Source organism: Schistocerca gregaria, chromosome 3 (assembly GCF_023897955.1).
Source record: "Schistocerca gregaria isolate iqSchGreg1 chromosome 3, iqSchGreg1.2, whole genome shotgun sequence".
Classification (NCBI taxonomy): domain Eukaryota; kingdom Metazoa; phylum Arthropoda; class Insecta; order Orthoptera; family Acrididae; genus Schistocerca; species Schistocerca gregaria.
The window spans coordinates 460,070,494-460,089,316 of NC_064922.1; the positions used below are offsets into that span (position 1 = coordinate 460,070,494).

Here is an 18,823-nt window from a genome sequence, read left to right on the forward strand (position 1 = left end):
CTTGCCATGTAGGTAATTGAACACTGAAATCGTCGAATCTACACTTTCAGACAATTTGTAGAAACAGTGGATATTGCGGTAAAATCCTTTTTTAAATTTTGTTTATTTTTTTTCTAAATTTACATTTCAAGTGTAATTCCGAATTCCTTGCCTTATGAAACACAATAGTTTGTCCAATACTTTTGCACCAGAGTAAACAATTGCACCTACAAGTGCCGGACAAAAATGCGGAAACACTGAGAAAAGTGAATGCTAAAACGTAAATGTAGTTACTAGTCAAGCCTGTTGGTAGCACCGTTGTATTGACCACGAACGGCACGTGTGCCAAGTCCTCAGTATGTTGCAAGTATCAGTCGTTGGCAGAACAGTGTACTGCGCGGTTATGAGTATATCACGTCGGAGCTACTAGTCAACCACAAGATTATAGCACCTGGGAGGGGGAGGGGGGAGGACGCTTCTGTTACCTTATGGCGAGTTTCTACCGTGACATTTCACGAGGACACACTGAACCGCTCAGTAGCATGCGCGCAACTGTCTAGACGTCATTGAAGTGCAATGTGCTTCCCTCAGTCATCACCGTGCTCGCTTACTGTAACGTCACTGTGTGTTTCTGATCGTGGTCACGGGCTGCCAAGTGCAATAGAGTACCGTGGTGCGGTAGCAAGTCAATTCGAATGTGGGAAAATTGTTGGTGCTCTTATGGTGGATGCGTCCATAAGCAAAGAAGCAATGTGTCTGGTGTTGTAAGAGGCACCATGACTTCCCAGGAGTGGAACATGGCCGGAGTTTGGTAATGATTTGGGCAGCCGTATCGTGGTATTCCACAGCGCCATCGGTACCCTGCAAGGTCACTATACTGCCAAGGATTATTTGGCTGATCAGGTTCATCTCATGGTACAGTGTTAATTCTATAACTGTGATGCCATGTTCCAAAACACCAGAGCCCCTGTTCACAAAGCTGCAATTGTCCAGGACTGGGTTCTTAAGCATTAAGGTGGATTCTCGCATCTCCCCTTGTGACATTGTTGTTCATAATTTTAAAAAAAATTGTAAATATTTTATTGAAACTGTTAAAGCGGAAGTAGAGACATCTTGTTTGAAGCAAAATCGATGCTGAAACTCTTTGATAAGATTAAAGTGAATGTACATATTAAGAAAAAGGGTGTAATATTTACTTTTAAACATTGTAAAGATATCCTTTTGGCGGGCGCGAACAAAGTCAGTTGGTGACCAGTGATCTAAAAGGTCATATTGTTACATCTTGCCTCGGTTGGAAACTGCAGTTTATCACGGCCTGGTATGGGGAGAAAAACGGGCTACTGATTATAAGATGGATCATCGCTATGAAGACAAAATAAGTCCGACATGGATAACAGCTCTGGGCCCCTCTGATGTTAATGCAGTTGTTGCCACCAAAGGCATCGTCGCTGATCACAGCTTACAGCGTACATTTTAGCTATGTATTATAGTGTGTGCCAGGAAGTTGAAATGTGCTTTAAGAATAATAACCACCATCCAAATTAACAATTGTGTCTACCTGGTAATTTATCCCGCTCATAAACCAAGCAGGATCCTAATCTGGTAAATGAAAATTTTGAGTGACCTGTATTTAACCAAGACTGTGAAATCTTTATTTTATTGTTGGCAAATCCGTGATTAATCAGTGAAATAATTGATGGATAGAATAACTGAGAATTTCATAATGAACATTGCTATTATTTCTGTGTTAAAATGATTACGTAAGGTTATGTCAGATCAGAGACCACATTACATAAATTGTTTGCTGCTTTCACATTACGTATTAATGAAAGGAAATACTAAGTTGATGATTAATGGTGATAGATAGTAACGTTAAACAGTTTACAGTTAATCAATGAAATGTTGAGTACCAAATATATTGATGTAGAAACCCCCCCCCCCCCTGTCCAAATTTACTTTTGTTTTCATGAAATCACTTTGTTTGATAAAGCAATTGGGTGCTGTAGTTTTGTTTCGAGCAGCTAAACTTATCTTGTATTGCTGAACCATCTTTTACTTAAATCTAAAGTGAAGTCTGTTAGGTAAGTAGTGAGTTGCAATCTTTTCTGCTGGCCTACTCAGCTTCATTACGTGTGCCTCATTAGACTGGTGAATAACAGTGTACCGCCAACCACATATATCGTTATCTATGCAGAATAGTAGTCTAGCTACTGTCATTTGCCATACCTCTAAACTAATGACTTATTTGAAGAAACGAGTTAAAGTCTGATGCTTAGTCCTTAGGTTAACACACGCGGTTATTACACTTGATTTTGTGGTTTTGCTGTCCGGATAGGTAGCTGTATTTCTGTTTGTTACATTGCTTATTCTTAATAGTATAGTATAAGAATATTACAGTTGGTTTTGCATGACAGCATGTTTTGTAAACCAATTCAGAGAATCCAAAATACACGCAAGTATTACATCTGGTTTTACATATCAGGATAGTAAATAACACACACAAATAAGAAAGAAGAATATTACACCCTGGCTATGACAGTTGTCCGATTTCTGCCTTATTGAGCCTTTGCTGTTTCCTTTGGACAGATGGGTGCGTGATCGCTCTCCCCCTCCAGTATCGTTACCCTGAAGCTTCCCACTATGTTGCAGAAAGCATGGTATAAGAGTCCCTCTAAAACCACAGGACCTATATTTATCCACTTCGAGACGGTTGGAAGATGGTTTGTAAGCCTACTGTTTTCCTACACAGCATTAGGCTTTGTAATGTGTTGTGCATTTGGTATTTCCATATTTACGTCCTGCCCCGGCAGACAAGAAAACAAAGAAGCAAGTAAATTATTTTTCCTCGTATTGTGGTTGTTCATTTCAGAGATACGCTGAAACTGCAAGGTAGTAATTCTACAGACAAATGAGCGTATGACTTCCAGAATCCTTAGATGTTAGTCAGCACATCAGGCTCACCTTACCTTATGCTGCCTGCAGAGAGCTGTTTCAGCCTCACAATGTCGTGGGTTCGGCGGTCTGCGGTATGCAGTGAAACACTGGTGGTCATTTAACTCAACCTTTATTGTTATGGCGGATGGGAAGGGAACGGGGTCAGGGCAGTGGTAGTCCCGAAAATAGGGAGTGGGTGGCACACGCTGTAATTAAACCTCGCAGCGGATGTATCCAGGACAGTGGAGCTCGTTTACAACAAGAATTACCAGTAAAGATCGTGGATACCAAATAACAGGACATACATTGCAATAATTATACACTACTGCAACTTTATACTCCGTACACACAGCTGTGGTTACAGACATATAGCAATTAATGCACGAAACAAGTCGTTTTCGCCTTCGATATTTCACTGAGTTCATCACCATTACCACTGTCTTTATTGCTTATTTTCACATTAATCCTTCTTGCAAATAGAAACTTAATGGAAGCACACAGATCGCTGAATGCACCGCCGTCCTGAAGAACACACTGTGAGCGAATAACACACACGTTTGTTTCAAGAGCCCCCTGACCACTCGCCTCCAAAGGCAAAAATGGAAACTTCAAATAACTTCAAGCGTAAAATGTTTCGTTTATTATCTTTGGTCACTACAACAGTTCCTTGAACAACTGCGCACTTTGGTTTCATGTCTTTGGGAGCACGACTAGATTAGTTCAAGTGTCTCCATTACGCGATAATTTCAGATCCAGCAAAAAACTGCAACGTTATCTTCTTTTTCACAAATTTCGCTTGCTTTAAATCACTAAGAATATTTTGTGTCACAGCTGGATTGAGCTGATTCTTGTTTGTGTACAGCATGTGAATAAGTTTATACATGGCGTCGGCAAGAGAAAGAAAAAAAAAAGTCGTATACTTGATGTCCACTTCTACATTCTGCTGTGTATAAAAATAGCTCACGTGTACAAAAGGATACAACAAGAACACCAATTTGGTTAGACATTTCTCTCCATATTTAGAAACTTTTAAACAATGCTTTATAATGTCGTTAGCAACTAATATTACTGGCATTAAGAATGGATTTATAGGTGCATATCATATTCAGTGTGTATCTGTGACAGTTGTGAGAAGGAGAAGTCGTCATTATTTCCAACACAGTTTGTTGCATCGGCACGTTCTACCCCCGCTTTCATTGCCCAAAATAGAACAGCAAGAAAGTCACACGCAAGCTGGTAGCGAGTCTTCCTTGCATGCACCAGTATGGCAATAAGTAGTCATTTAAATGCAAGGGGAATGAGATAATAGGAGGAGATAGCGGCGGGTAGAGCACCTCTGCTTGCTAAGGTTCCGAAGTACGGGGCATCCAACAATTTCGCGTTGTGCGGGTTACTGACAATAGGGATATATAATGGTCCATTTTTTTCTGGTGTATGAATCTGACATTGCACACAATACAGTCTGCAGTTCAAGACAATTTTCCAGATACAGTGACAGCATTTGCACCAATGCATGGATAGAGATACAATTTCTCAGTCTGAAGTACTGTCACAACTAACCACTAAAACTTCTCTGTATTCATGGAACTTACGATACATCAGTACGAATGTTTTCTATACACTGACAAATATTATACAAAGTGTAGTTCCTTTTTGTTCAATCATTCACAGAGTTTTAATCATTGAATGTCATCTTTCCCTGCGTAATTATTTGGTACACAAGGTTACAGCGCGATGGGATTTTGGATTATGTGATCTTCTATTTTATGTGTACGTGACTTAATGATGAGGTTAAGCCAGAAGCTCTAACTGATTTTGGGGAACTTTACGAGCAGTAGGACGTAACATGGATAACTCATAAGAAAGAACCTACAAAGAGAACTATATTAATAAGAAGATTAATAAATATTAGATTTTTGTCAGATGCAGCAGTTTATTGTTATATACGGTAAATGAATTAATTTTTAGTTTTGTATTTTTCCTGAAACACATTTTGAACTAAAATAGAAACATTCGAAATATGTTATGGAGAACAAATTGTTCTCTTCGTCATTGTTGTATTGTCCGTATAGTTATCTAATATATTTTGCTTGTGTGTCTGAGCAATTAACTTGGCTTACACGTGCATAGATCTGATACCAGATGTGGAGCTACTGCTGATTTTGAAATAAAACTCTCTGGAACGTTTCACGGAACACAGTCGTACATAGCTTATGTGAAATATATATCAAATGTCACATATGCAGCCACGTACTGTGCTTTCTGCTAAACGATTTTTTTCATTAGATTTCTACAGAGTGGAAATTTTACATTTAAGCAGTTTAAAATGAGTAAATCATAAGAACTTCTTCCGCGGCGGCGTGAACATTGTACATGGATTTTCAAATGAATCAGCGATGTTGTGAATACCGTTGTCTAATAATATTTTCGGTCCAAAATAATCTACCTCGAGGGAAATGCTATTATAATGTTACTAAGAAAACGATAATTAAGTCTCCAGAATTCCAGTAATGTAATACGTAAAAGATGTACATAGGCAAATAATCAAACCTTCATATGCAGCACGTTAAAGAGAAAGACCTTGAACATGAGCGTCAGCATAACCCATACCTACGGTAACATTGTAAGTGAGAGGCTGAGAACATCAATATTTATATAGCACTTACATGTATTAGAACTCTGCAATTCTGCTGGTTTTAAAGGCGTCAGTTGGTAGTAATACTGTATAAAGAAGGAAATATGCCTAGAGATTTAGTTATGCAATCCGAGATGAATTTTCTTTTAAGCATGAAAAATAGGCTCATTATTGCAAAGTAAAACTGCTGTACAAGTGTAGAATGTGTCTTGAGCCATAAATTTTCCTTCGGTTCACGTGCGTTTCAAGCCTTTTCAGTAAGCTCACATGCCTGTCGAGACGATTTACTTAAACCGTCTCGACAGGCAGGTGAGCCTGCTGTAAATGATTTTTTTTATTTGACTAGTGAAACTTTGCGTGTTATCTTTAGGTTGGTATGAAGCTGAATAAGGTGACTGATTTCCATGGCACTAATAAGTGTAGTTAAAGAAAGTAGGGTGATACCACAGACGTATCAGAGCAGTTATTTCACAGTAAAAATGACTAGTATATGTTCATTTACGTGCATAATCAGAGAGGATAATTGAGCTATTTTAGTGGCGAATAACCCTTCATATCAACTCACATGTACTGTGGCATTACTGAGGGCGGAAAAATGTGGTATTATTTACTGGAGAGCATTTCTCGTGGGAGAAGAATGAGATTAACTGACTATTCCCTATTAAAATATTAAGACTTCACTGTGTACTGTAATGTCAAGAGCTATGTTCAGTTACCTTACTGGAAACTGATGGTAAAATATTTGTTATGACTATCTTTGGTACGGCTTATAAAATTATAATGTAAAACTCTTTCACGCCAGTTAAATTATGGGGCTGCATAGTACCACACTTGAGCATTCGGTGGATTTGTTTTTTCATCACCATAGACAATATTTAGTCCAAATCACGAAAATCTGAGCTCCTGTTCCAGATGTTCAGACACAATATCAGTGTAACCAATAGCGTCGCAGTGTTGACTAGCTGCCTGGATCACTGTGCAATTAGTATCTGGAAGAGATATGAGTGTCACGAAATGACAGTCGTGTGGTGGAGCACTAACACATCTCAGTGATACTGCACGCCATCAGGTTACCTAGTGACACTGATTAACGTCCGGTTGTGACACTGAATCTGAAGAGCTGCCGGTCGACCACTCGTGAAGTTGCAACGATTGCAGGATTACAGAATGAAGGTTATCTCACGATGCGTATGTGATATCTACCGGCCTGCGTGATCACTGCCTGCCGTGCTGATGTTACGACGTCTGTAGACCCGAAGTTACTGCTCACATTCAAGAAACGATTCAAGGATAATAGGTCCACACGATCACTGCACATGTCACTGGTGAAGTTACGGCGTTGGCTGGTCCGCAGGATCATCGCTCGGCCACTGGTGACGTTGCGACGTCGCAGGCTCACCGTGCTGCTGGCGACTTGGCGTGAGGACCTGGAGAGAGCGACACCAGGCCGGCGGCCATGTTGTTATTCAGGTCTCCAGGCGCAGCCCCTCGCAATCCAGCCTGCGTCGACCCAGGCTGCGAACAATACAATGAAAATGTCACTTCTTTGTCGTTCTTAATACCTTAGTAGAATTTCTGGGAAAGTATACACTACAGGTCAATAATTTTTGATCAGCTATGGATTTATGTTTAAAACAGGGATGTTCTGACAATAAAACAAAAATAAACATGAAAAATCTAAGTGCCTTCGTGATGTATTTGGCTAGTTGTCCGTACAGCGTTCAATGAGTATCCACACAACAATGATGTGCCTTTGCCTAACACCGTCCCACTTGGATACGCTTCACTCTTCAACTGTCTGTGTAGCAATCAGTTCGCATTAGTTTACAGTACATTGTTTGCATCTAGTCGTGTATTCGTATCCATCATCGTGTTTATATCAATTACTAGCTAATGGGGTGGAAACAGGAGATTGCAACTGAAAATGTGCTTTAATTGTAGTTATGCATCAGGAACACAATTCTAGCAGGACAATAGCAACGAAAGTTGGAGTAGCCCAACCTACAGTGGCATATATATTGCAGCAGTGTAAGCAAATTGGTGCCACCGCGCGGGATTAGCCAGCGGTCTAGGGCGCTGCAGTCATGGACTGTACGGCTTGTGCGGCTAATCCCGGCGGAGGCTCGAGTCCTCCCTCGGGCATGGGTATGTGTGTTTTTTAAGGTTAAGTAGTGTGTAAGTTTAGGGACTGATGACGTTAGCAATTAAGTCCCACAAGATTTCACACACATTTGAACATTTTAGAACAAATTCGTGCCACTGCAAGGGTTTCGCGATCCCGAAGACGCCGAGTACCGTCATACAGGGAGGATGAGTTCATATGCGAACAGAATAAACGTCAGAGGACTCGTATTGCATGTGAAATTAGCGAGTAAGTAAATAGTATGCGAGCAACTCCGATCTATGTCTCAATAGTGCAACGCCGTCTTCCTGAGCGAGGATTAGAGGAGTGCATAGTAGCAAAAAACCCTTTAATACGCAAACAAAATGGAGTGAAAAAATGGCAATGATCACTGCAACATAAAAACTGCAGCGTACAACAATGTACCAAGGTGGTATTTACGGATGAATATAAGTCTGAAGCATTTGGAAGCCACCATCGAATGTTTGTTCACTGACTTCGTGGCGAACGTGTAAAGAGCAGGCTTGTGACGCCAACAGTGAAACACGGTGGAGGATCGGTCACGGTGTGGGGATGTTCCGTGCGTGATGAAGGCGGTGGTCTACTGAGAATTAAAGGATCACTAATAAAGGAAAGATAGCAGAGAATACTAACCAACACTGCACTTCGATCTGCATAGAGACTCATTGGTCGTGGATTTATTCCGCAGCTGAACAATGATCCCAGCATACTTCTAAATTGTGGAGAATATAGCTGAATAGAAAAGAGAATTATGGGGAATTTTGGCCAAGTTATTCACCCGACCTATTTGCAATTGAACTCACGTGACGGACTTGATAGGGAGATCAGAAAACTGAAGTCACCTACTGCTGAAGATTTGAGGAATAATTTACAGACGAGTTAGACTGCAATACCTACAACAGGGCTATAAAATGTTACATCCAGAATGCAAGGAGTTGCAGCTGTTTTGAGGCCAAATGGTGGATACTTTGAAGAGGCTAAAATTTAAAACGTATTACATTGTACTTAGCGATAGAGAAAATATTTATTTTGTTGGTCCGTGTAGTTTGTAGACTGTGTTTGTACATTGGAATATCGTGGGTGATCGAAAACTTTAAATCTTTGAAAGATCGCCTCCAAGACAACGCCAACCTTACTCCAAAACTGACGATAGTTCACAAAGTATTGATACAAGCACATAAAGCCAGTTGCCACAATAGCCGTACAGTGCAAATCTTGAGGAGCCACCGAACGAATTAGTAAGATGAGACATTGGACATGAAATCAGTAGGATGGCAGCCATCAAAACGTAAGTTTTCCATGATTCTTTTACACTGTTTAATGTGGGTGACGGTATGGTTCCTTTTAAAGGGTATGCTCAGTTTCCTTCCCCAACTAGAGCTTGTGCTTCGGCTCTGATAACCTCGTTGTCAACGTGGCGTAATGTCTTAATCCTCTTTCTTCAACCCATTTTAAGCATCTGTGTATTCTTGATGAAACAAATCGTTACTGTTGTAACTGTCTATACCTTTTTTGTGACAAACTCGTGACGAAGTATATCAGCAATCAACAACATGTCATGCTTAAATTCATTTTTAGGTACTTTAGTGAGTGCAGTTTCTCACATCATCTCTCCTAAATTACGTCAAAAATATTTTCTGTAAAGAAACGGGACTCGAAGAAAACTTGCTATTAATATATTTTTAACTCATTCTTAACTGAAAGATAGTTTCCTTTTGGCAGTTATAGAAAGATGTTTTTGTCATTTCATTGACATATTGTGGAGACACCTATTTGTGTATTTCGCGTGTTTATTTCCACTGACCTCTCTGCACCCATAGACTGGTTCTCCTTACGAAACTCCGTGAATTACAACATACATAAAAATCCCAGACAGAAAGAAGGGCAGCATCGGTCGTAATAACATTTGTCTTTCTTAAGGCAGACCTAGTTTTCAGCTACCAGTACAACAATCATCAGTGTTATAAAAAAAAATGATACACGAATCAGACACAGAAATAGCATATTGATCAAAAGCCGTGTTATAGTTATACACAGATCCAATTCCTTAATTACATACCGTTGTAAGTATTCATGCAGAGCCAAAGTAATTATAACAACACATGTGCTAATGTAACTTACGCATGTGCAAGCATTAGTCCAATCGACGCTGCAGTTTGCAGATCTGCACAGCTATCCTCTGTTTGTATCATACTGTTTTATTTTTCATGTGTAAAGGACTGTCTTAAGATAAGAAAATGCATGAAAGTACAGTGTATTTGAATAAAACTTATAGCAAAATACAATTTCGTCTTTAAGCATATAAATTCAAAAATCCTTACAAGTTATACGTTACATTGAATTAATAATTGTGAACGACATTGGAATATTAATAGCTTTATTTCGGTAAATAACTGAACAAGGATTAACAAATTGGTGCAAAAATTATAATTTGCTATTTCTTGCTTAAGTCTGTATTCAAAATCTAAACCATAGTCGCCACTTTACTTGTGTGGAGACAATGTTTGAAGAAATTTGGAACTTAGTGCCTTATCTTCACCGCAAGGTCGGCATACATTAAATTGTTTATAGATTTTTATAAACTAGTTTCAAGAAATATAAGTGTCGTACATTGCTGTTGAACAATATATAACAAAAAGTACAAGTAATTTGTTAATCATGGTTCAGAGTTTTACTGAAACAAAGTTTTTAATATTCCGATGCACTCCTCGATACGTGATTCAGTGTAATGTAAGACCTGTAACGGTTTTCGAATTTATACGCCTAAAGACGAAATTGTATTTTATTTTAATTGTTATTTGAATTCGTTACATTTTATGTAGTTTTTGTATTTTAACATAATCCTTTACATATGGCCAATAAATAGAGGGTTCTGGCTATCCAATACGACATAAACCGAGTTAGCTGTAAGGGTCTGTAAACAGCAGCATCTGTTGGACAAACGCTTGTACATGCCTAAATTATATTGGACTTTGTGTTGTTATAATTAAGTTGAATCTACATTACTACCTATAACGCTATGTTATTATTCTTGTATTAGTTGTATTTATAGCAATGATGGCAGCACTGTTAGCTGAAATATAGATTTGCACTGGTAAAGACAGATGATGTTACGACCGATGCTGACCTCCTTTCTGTTCTCGATTACACCATGGTCGTGGACCACAATCATTCCCATAGAACCGAACATAACAGATTTCAATACTTTCGAAATATGTGGTTGGGTATACATGAGTCCAGTAAAGATAAATTTCGCAAAAGAAAAGCCACCGGTTGATTCTTGAAAAGTGTAGCAGCTCTGACGTTAAGGGTAGAGTGTTCCACGTGTATTAGTAATACAGAAGAAAATTGCACAAGTATTATATGAAGAGGAGCTGTAAGTGATTTACTATCGAAGAATCGAATGTCTGATTAGTATTTCTAATACACTAAGTTCTAAATAGGGAGGTATATTTGGATTAGTTATTGTAGACTACTTTGTTTTATACTAAGAAACGCGTAAGGTTATTGTGAAACATCAACAAATTATGACAAAATTATTAAGGTTGAACAAAATGCCCGCTTCTGTAGCATTAAATACCTGAAGTTGTAATCAGCCTCACATAAATTTAAGAAAAATCACTGTAAATAATCTTTTGAATTCTAAATGTTTGCTCGGGCTCGTACAGAGTAACATTAGTAGTAAAGCGCAACTGAGTTGCAACGTTATCAAGCTTTGTTGATTTTTACATGAGTGTATTTGAAAAACTCTGTCTATGAGAAGATATTCGGAGTACATGGTTTCGAATCGCGGTTTCAACAAAGGTTTTTCTCGGCAGAAAGAATCTAAGTGCCCCAGTAATTTCCAGAGCACAACTAAGCAGGCTCTTGGAGAAGCAACACTATCAACAGGGAGAACTTTGTGGTGGCAACACTTATGCCCCGCAGTATTGCCGCCGTTGACAGAGAGGTGAACTTGTAGCTCACCAGTACGAGTTCCCTACAGACGTTTACTATCTGTTATTTCGTGTCTTTTCACCTAAAAATACCACTCTGAAGGAAATGCAGCATGTATTTTAAACATCCAATTTATTTTCCATCGCTCCGATCTCTTGATACGAGGGTTGGAACTTAAATAGTGGCAACTATTTTTTCACAACCGATGCAAAAGAGTTACATATTTGCACCTGTTACTGTCCTTCAAAGTAGTCATAAGCGTTGTGTAGAACCCGTTGCCAGCGGTGTGGAAGGCGTAGTATACTGATAGCAGAGCCTGTTTTGTTGATGACTTTGAAGGACAGTAACAGGTGCAAACATGGAACTCTTTAGCATCGGTTATGAATAAATAGTTGCCACTATTTAAGTTCCAGCCCTCGTAGTATGTTGTTAGGTTCTTGAGAGGCAAAAGTTAATTTTTTCACATAATCTCTGTCTCTTTACGATGCTTTACGTAACCGTAGAGCAAAGGCCTATATACTTACGTGCTATAAGTCAGGACCAAAACGTTTGAAGGACTGTTTAGCCGCCTTCACAAGGGAACCAACCTTTTTTAATCCCGTTCCGCAAAAGGATTCTTCAATTTACCGAACCAGGTCAGGGCTGTAGGATGGGTGCTTCAGTGTTGTCCACCCAAGCTTTATGATCTCCCAGGTGGTTTTCTTGCTGACATGTGGCTAGGCTTTGTCAGGCAACAGTAAAACGTTGCATTTTTTCCGATGTTGTCGAAAGCGACCCATTCGAACATGAAGTATTTTTAAAGGTTGCCATAGACGCGTCAGAACAAATGGTGGTTCCATGTGACATGATGTCATGATGTCCTGAAACAAAAAACACAGTAGCCACCACTTTCTCGGTTGAAGGCGCTTTCTTTTTCTTCTTCTTCGCCGAGTTTGCATTATACCATCCCATCAAAAGCCTTTCAGTCTCCGATTCTAAGTATTTCAACAGTGTTTCACCTTTCGTCGTAATTCTTGCAAGGAGGTCATCTCCAGAACTCTCGTACAATTTCAAAGTTCTCTGCACACAGTCTTCTGCATTTTTTTCTTCAGTGGACCTCTGTCAACATCTCGGGCCCACCTTTATCAATTTGAATCTTCTCATTGCTCCACTCAGACATTCTCCTCCTCTTCCAGCTTGGTTTGACGGTTCGTTTTTTTTTATGCGTTTGTCAGCCAAAACAAAACTGTGAATACGTCGTACAACGAGAGTATTCTGTATTGCGCGGGAGGTCGGGAGAATTGGCGTATCATCTTTCACCAAATAATCTGCTGGCCAGAGTATTAACTGTACTACGATCAACAGTCGCATCTATTACACACCTTCTTCACTCTTTTGGGAATATTTGTCACTGTTTCCTTATTAGAACATATGAACTTTAGAACAGCACGCTGCCCCAGACGATTTTCATTTGCAGTAACCATCTGAACGGAATGCTGCTACCACAGCTCCACTTGCGGAAATAGGTTGAACAAAATTTAAATACAAGTGGGAAGGAAGTTTCTCTGACCTCCGTGAATGGCAGAGATGAAGGAAAAGAATTATGAATTTCTTTTGGAGTGATCTATGCGTTTTAATGTTTGATCATTACGTCTCAACCGAAAATATGTTTTCATTCATTTAGCGAAATCGACTATCTGAGCTAAAGAGAAAGGTCTTAACAACGAGCGCAGAACTGTTCAGCGAGCCGTGCGTGATTTCGACATGTATCTGAAGGTATCGAGTGCACGATTTTAGCGTCCTTTCTTTGTTGCTAAGCAACTGCCTCCATATCACCTCGGTCTCAATTTTTGCTAGCTATCCATTGGCAGATTCTGTCGGTTATGTGGGACAGGGGAGCTACAACCAACCGCAAGAGTTGATCAGCATTCTGTGAGAGTCTTCTTTGCCAGTCTATCAGTTACAGAGCAGCGAAATACGAATCTCCAATCTGGTGAGAGACCGGCTTCGTACTGTGTCTGCTGAGTTGTATCTACAGACATTTTAGTCAGCGTAGACTGGCTGATCTATATGGACTTGTTTGGAGAGCATATTAATGTGAAAACAGTACCTGAAACCGTTTGGTGTTCTCTATTGTACCTTGGGGTTCTTATGCGGTATTTTTAGGCTTCAGTTAACACCAAGTGTTGTTAAGAGTTGTGTATCGATAGCTATAATGACAAACTTGACCTTATCTCCAGTTTATTTCCTTTCGTTGCCTTTGTGCTCTCTTGATAATTTATGAATAAGTGATATGTACTCAGCATAACGAAAATTCAGTTTCCTATCTCAGTTGAAGTAGTGTGGGCGGTGGAACTTGAAATTAAGCGATTTACCTTGCTAATAGTCTCTGTCAGAGCACGTTACAAATATCCCCGTTTATTTGGTTCGAGCTTAGTTTGTGATTTTGGAGAACTATTTACGCTGACTTAGATACGTGGTTTAAAATAAAACATTTCTGTTTTAAAATTTATTTGAACATCTTTTGTCATTGGATATTTGCTTTACAGTGTTCTTTGATAGTGGATCCTTGTTTGTTACGAGCTGATAACTGAATGTCCACTTGTGTTATTTTTATTGGTATGTAATATTCGCTAATGGCAGTGTTTTTCTCTCCGTTTTAGTTGACATGTGCTTGTTAAATCTGTTGGAACAGAAATACCGCAGAGGTTGGCTGTCACAAGATAAACCGTTCCTCTTATAATTCTAAAGTTGTGTGCAAGTAGCCTGTTTATGTGTTTGCATGTTGGCAGCGCTATAGACTGCATTAATATCACCGACAGGGCTGTGCGCCCTCTGTATAAGACTCTGTGGCTGGTCGGACCCTCAGTTAGAACATAACAGTTAGCAGTGAAGGAGGTTAGCAGCGTTTGCGCGAGCGGGCGGTTTGGACGTGTATCCGTCAGGGAGATTAAGTGGTGACTGGACTGAATTGCAAAATGATGATGGATATATTTCCTAATGATTCGGAAGTGGAATCATCGACGGTTATACAATTTTTGGAAATGGATGTCACATGATTAAGGTAAAATCTGATGAATACATTCTTTGCTCTGCAACAAAATCTTTCCTTTACTAACCACATACCTATTAGTAATTAGAGCCTATAGTAGTTAGAATCTTTTTTTCAGCTGGCTGTAGTTGGTACTTGCTGTTATTTCTGTAGTTCGTGTTATGAAGATTTTCTCTGAGGTAAGTGAGTTATGGAAAAGTATATGTTATTGTTAGGATTTTTTCTAATTCGGGGCCATTCTTTTGTGTTATTTATTTGCAGTCACATTGCGTTGCGTTTATATATTGTGGATCATAAATGAATAGGATAAGTTTGATTTATATTTGTCAGGGAAAATTTTGCAGGTCAGCGTTGTAATGATAAAACAAGCAAAGAGACTGTAGGTTCAGTTGCACTCAGCAGTTTAAGAAGGTTCAGTTTAAGAAGTAAAACTGTAAAAGTGTCATGTGTTGTTCTTTTGCTTTTTTCTGTTTAAGTCTATCAGACTTAGTACAGATGTGCTACGGAAATACCAAAATATTAACTGTTCTTGTTTTATATATAAACTGTCTATTGTGGTACGAACGTTATTTTTTTGGAACCAGGCGCTGAATCACTCCATCTCCTCGCTACCTAAAACATTTCATTCAGGAAGACATGAATTGTATGTATTTGTTAAGGGCTACTTCATTGAAGTTAACTGTATAATAGTTTCATAACGTAGAGAAGTTGGACAAAAAAAGGAGACACCGCGAGAAATACGTACCGTAACATAAATGCATATGCTAGCCGAGCCTGCAGGTTACACTGTTGTATTTCAACACGAGACTGAGCAGTGTTCTCAATAGTTTGCAAATGTCAGGCTTGGTCAGCACAGTGTTCGGTTAAGTTGTACGTGCATTATGTTGGAACTAAGTAAGTAAGTGCGTGGGCAAATTGTTGGTGCTTTCGTAATCGTGATAGCCGAAGTATTTGCTGTTGCGAGAGGCACCGTACAGAAGATTTACACCGTATACAGGAAAAGTTAAAAAAACATCATCCGCTAAGTCACAACGCGAGCGAAAGTGGGTGTCGAGCATGACGAACGGTCACTGAAAACGATGATGACCAAAAAAGCCGCTGAAGTAACTACCAGAAAGAATGTCGCACTCTCCAACTCCGCCAGCAACAAAACAACACGATGGGAGCGCCATAAACAGGGAACTGGAGGGTGAGTTGGAATTCCGAAACCACTTATCAAATTCCCGTAACAATAAAACTTGGGGCCGAAGCTATGAAACCTGGACCACGGAACAATAGAAGAGTCATTTGGTCGGATGAGTCTTGTTTTAAGCAGTGTTTCCAACTTCTGGCAGAGTTTGCGTTCCTAAAGTGAGACGTGTGTGGAAGTGGGGAATAGGTGACGATTTGGACAACCATCGAGTGTTATTCTACGTATTCTATGCGGCCCATGGCTACTCTTCAAAGTTACATTACTGCCGAGGATTATTTGGTTGATCAGGCCCATCCCTTGCTACAATGTTGGTTCCCCAACAGTGATGCAAGGCCTCTTCACAAAGCTCGCATCGTCAGGAGCGGATTTGTCAGCACGGGGATGAAATGTCGTACTTTCACTGGCCACCATAGTCACCATATCTGAAAATCATTGTGGCTTTTGGTCTATGTTGGAGAGAAGGATGTGTGATCGCCTTGCACCTCCCATCATCGTTAACGGAACTTACCACTATTTTGCACAAAGAGTGGTAAAAGATTTATTTGCGAACCATACAGGACCTGTTTGTATTCACTCCGAGCATTCCGAGACGAAGCTATTTTGGAAGGCAACCGTTTTTCTAGACCGTATGATACATGGTAATGTGTTGTGGTTTTGGTGTTTCTATATTTTTCTCCATCCCCTGCATATAATGTATGAAGGTCATCCAGGACATCGGTAATACAAGGAAAACAAATAAAAACTGAAGTAAACAAAAGGTTATAGTCAGTGTTCTCACATGAATTAAAAAGCTTAAGCTATAAACAGTAATCTCAAATTCTTGGTTATGTCCTAGTGTGGGATAAAGGAAACGAGCTGGAGGAATCGTAGCTAACAGATGACCATAGAAAAGCAACAGCACGGCGAACACAGGCAGCTGGTGAAAATGGATGGTGATTCGGACTTTCGGAAAAACGAACTGCTGTTGTCACTCGCCCGGCCGTTTATTGGTCTTTGGGATTTGATATCTACCAACCGTGGTGAGCAAACAACATATTTTACAGTATATACGTTTTATAAACGTAAATATGAACAGACAAGGGTAAACATAAATTGCCAACATTGCGCTCACATGCATAAATCATCTATCAACGCCTTTGGCGGATCTCGTTCGCAGTGCAGGAATTGCGTGGAGAGATATCGTTCAGATGAATTCAGACAAAAACAGATGGGCCGTCTCAAGGAGGTAAGTATGGTACCAGCTCTTGAAACACTGTTTGGAGGCAGTGTGCGTCACCTTCTCTTCAAGTTGATTCCGTATTTCTAGATTTCCGGAAAGCTTTTGACACCGTTCCTCACAAGCGACTTCTAATCAAGCTGCGGAGCTATGGGGTATCGTCTCAGTTGTGCGACTGGATTCGTGATTTCCTGTCAGGAAGGTCGCAGTTCGTAGTAATAGACGGCAAATCATCGAGTAAAACTGAAATGATATCAGGTGTTCCTCAGGGAAGCGTCCTGGGACCTCTACTGTTCCTGATCTATATAAATGACTTGGGTGACAATCTGAGCAGTTCTCTTAGACTGTTCGCAGATGATGCTGTAATTTACCGTCTAGTAAGGTCATCCGAAGACCAGTATCAGTTGCAAAGCGATTTAGAAAAGATTGCTGTATGGTGTGTCAGGTGGCAGTTGATGCTAAATAACGAAAAGTGTGAGATGATCCGCATGAGTTCCAAAAGAAATCCGTTGGAATTCGATTACTCGATAAATAGTACAATTCTCAAGTACCTGGGTGTTAAAATTACGAACAACTTCAGTTAGAAGGACCACATAGATAATATTGTCGGGAAGGCGAGCCAAAGGTTGCGTTTCATTGGCAGGACACTTATAAGATGCAACAAGTCCACTAAAGAGACAGCTTACACTACACTCGTTCGTCCTCTGTTAGATTATTGCTGCGCGGTGTGGGATCCTTACCAGGTGCGATTGACGGAGGACATCGAAAGGGTGCAAAAAAGAGCAGCTCGTTTTGTATTATCACGTTATAGGGGAGAGAGTGTGGCAGATATGATACACGAGTTGGGATGGAAGTCATTACAGCATAGACGTTTTTCGTCGCGGCGAGACCTTTTTACGAAATTTCAGATACCAACATTCTCTTCCGAATGCGAAAATATTTTGTTGAGCCCAACCTACATAGGTAGGAATGATCATCAAAATAAAATAAGAGAAATCAGAGCTCGAACAGAAAGGTTTAGGTGTTCGTTTTTCCCGCTCGCTGTTCGGGAGTGGAATAGTAGAGAGGTAGTATGATTGCGGTTCGATGAACCCTCTGCCTAGCACTTAAATGTGATTTGGAGAGTAGTCATGTAGATGTTGAAAAACATGTCGCGTTTGAGAATGCTGGACGCTGAAATGGCAGTATAATCGTCGATATTACACAGAACACAGTGTTCTCTGAAACAATGACTTAAGTGAAATCCAAACCAATCAGTAATTCTTAAATATTACACTTTTATGCCGTCTGTTCTGAAACAAGGTTTTTTTTTTGTAATGAGTGAAATTTAGTCTGTGTACGATAGTTTGAAATTCAAAAAATTATTGATGCTCAGTATCTCGATCTAGCATAATACAATGAAGTTCCAGAGAACGCCTCAGTTACAAAACCATTTTTCATCTGGAATGTGATATATCAACTGGTATGTATTTTTATTTGTATAATCCGACTCTGCCTTTCGAAATGTTCTAGCATATAAGAGTTAAGTATATAAGGGTTTTGATTTTACATTGTTTATTTTACGTATTTCGCTGTTTAAGGTTCTTTGGTTTGAATGTCTGTCCACTGATTTAGTAAGAAAGCATTTCAACTATATTATGGTCATTTTAGCACCTGATAACGCCTGCATAACCTGTACTAACACATCAGCCAAATCGTTGAAAGGAAAACACCCAATGCAGAGATTAGTTGTTCTAGAGGTGTGATATGAGATTGAA

The 18,823-nt window shown here is 39.7% G+C and overlaps 1 protein-coding gene across 3 annotated transcripts in view; it reads right to left on the reverse strand.

Moving 5' to 3' along the window:
• Positions 1-3,026: 3,026 nt before the first annotated feature.
• LOC126355204 (LIM domain only protein 3-like) overlaps positions 3,027-18,823 on the reverse strand; it is a 295,646-nt gene continuing 279,849 nt past the window's right edge. For all 3 annotated transcript variants that reach the window (XM_050005436.1, XM_050005439.1, XM_050005437.1), the window contains one exon: positions 3,027-7,063. In XM_050005436.1, the coding sequence (XP_049861393.1) occupies positions 6,944-7,063 (120 nt within the window). In that variant the 3' untranslated portion in view covers positions 3,027-6,943. The remainder of the gene's footprint in view (positions 7,064-18,823) is intronic.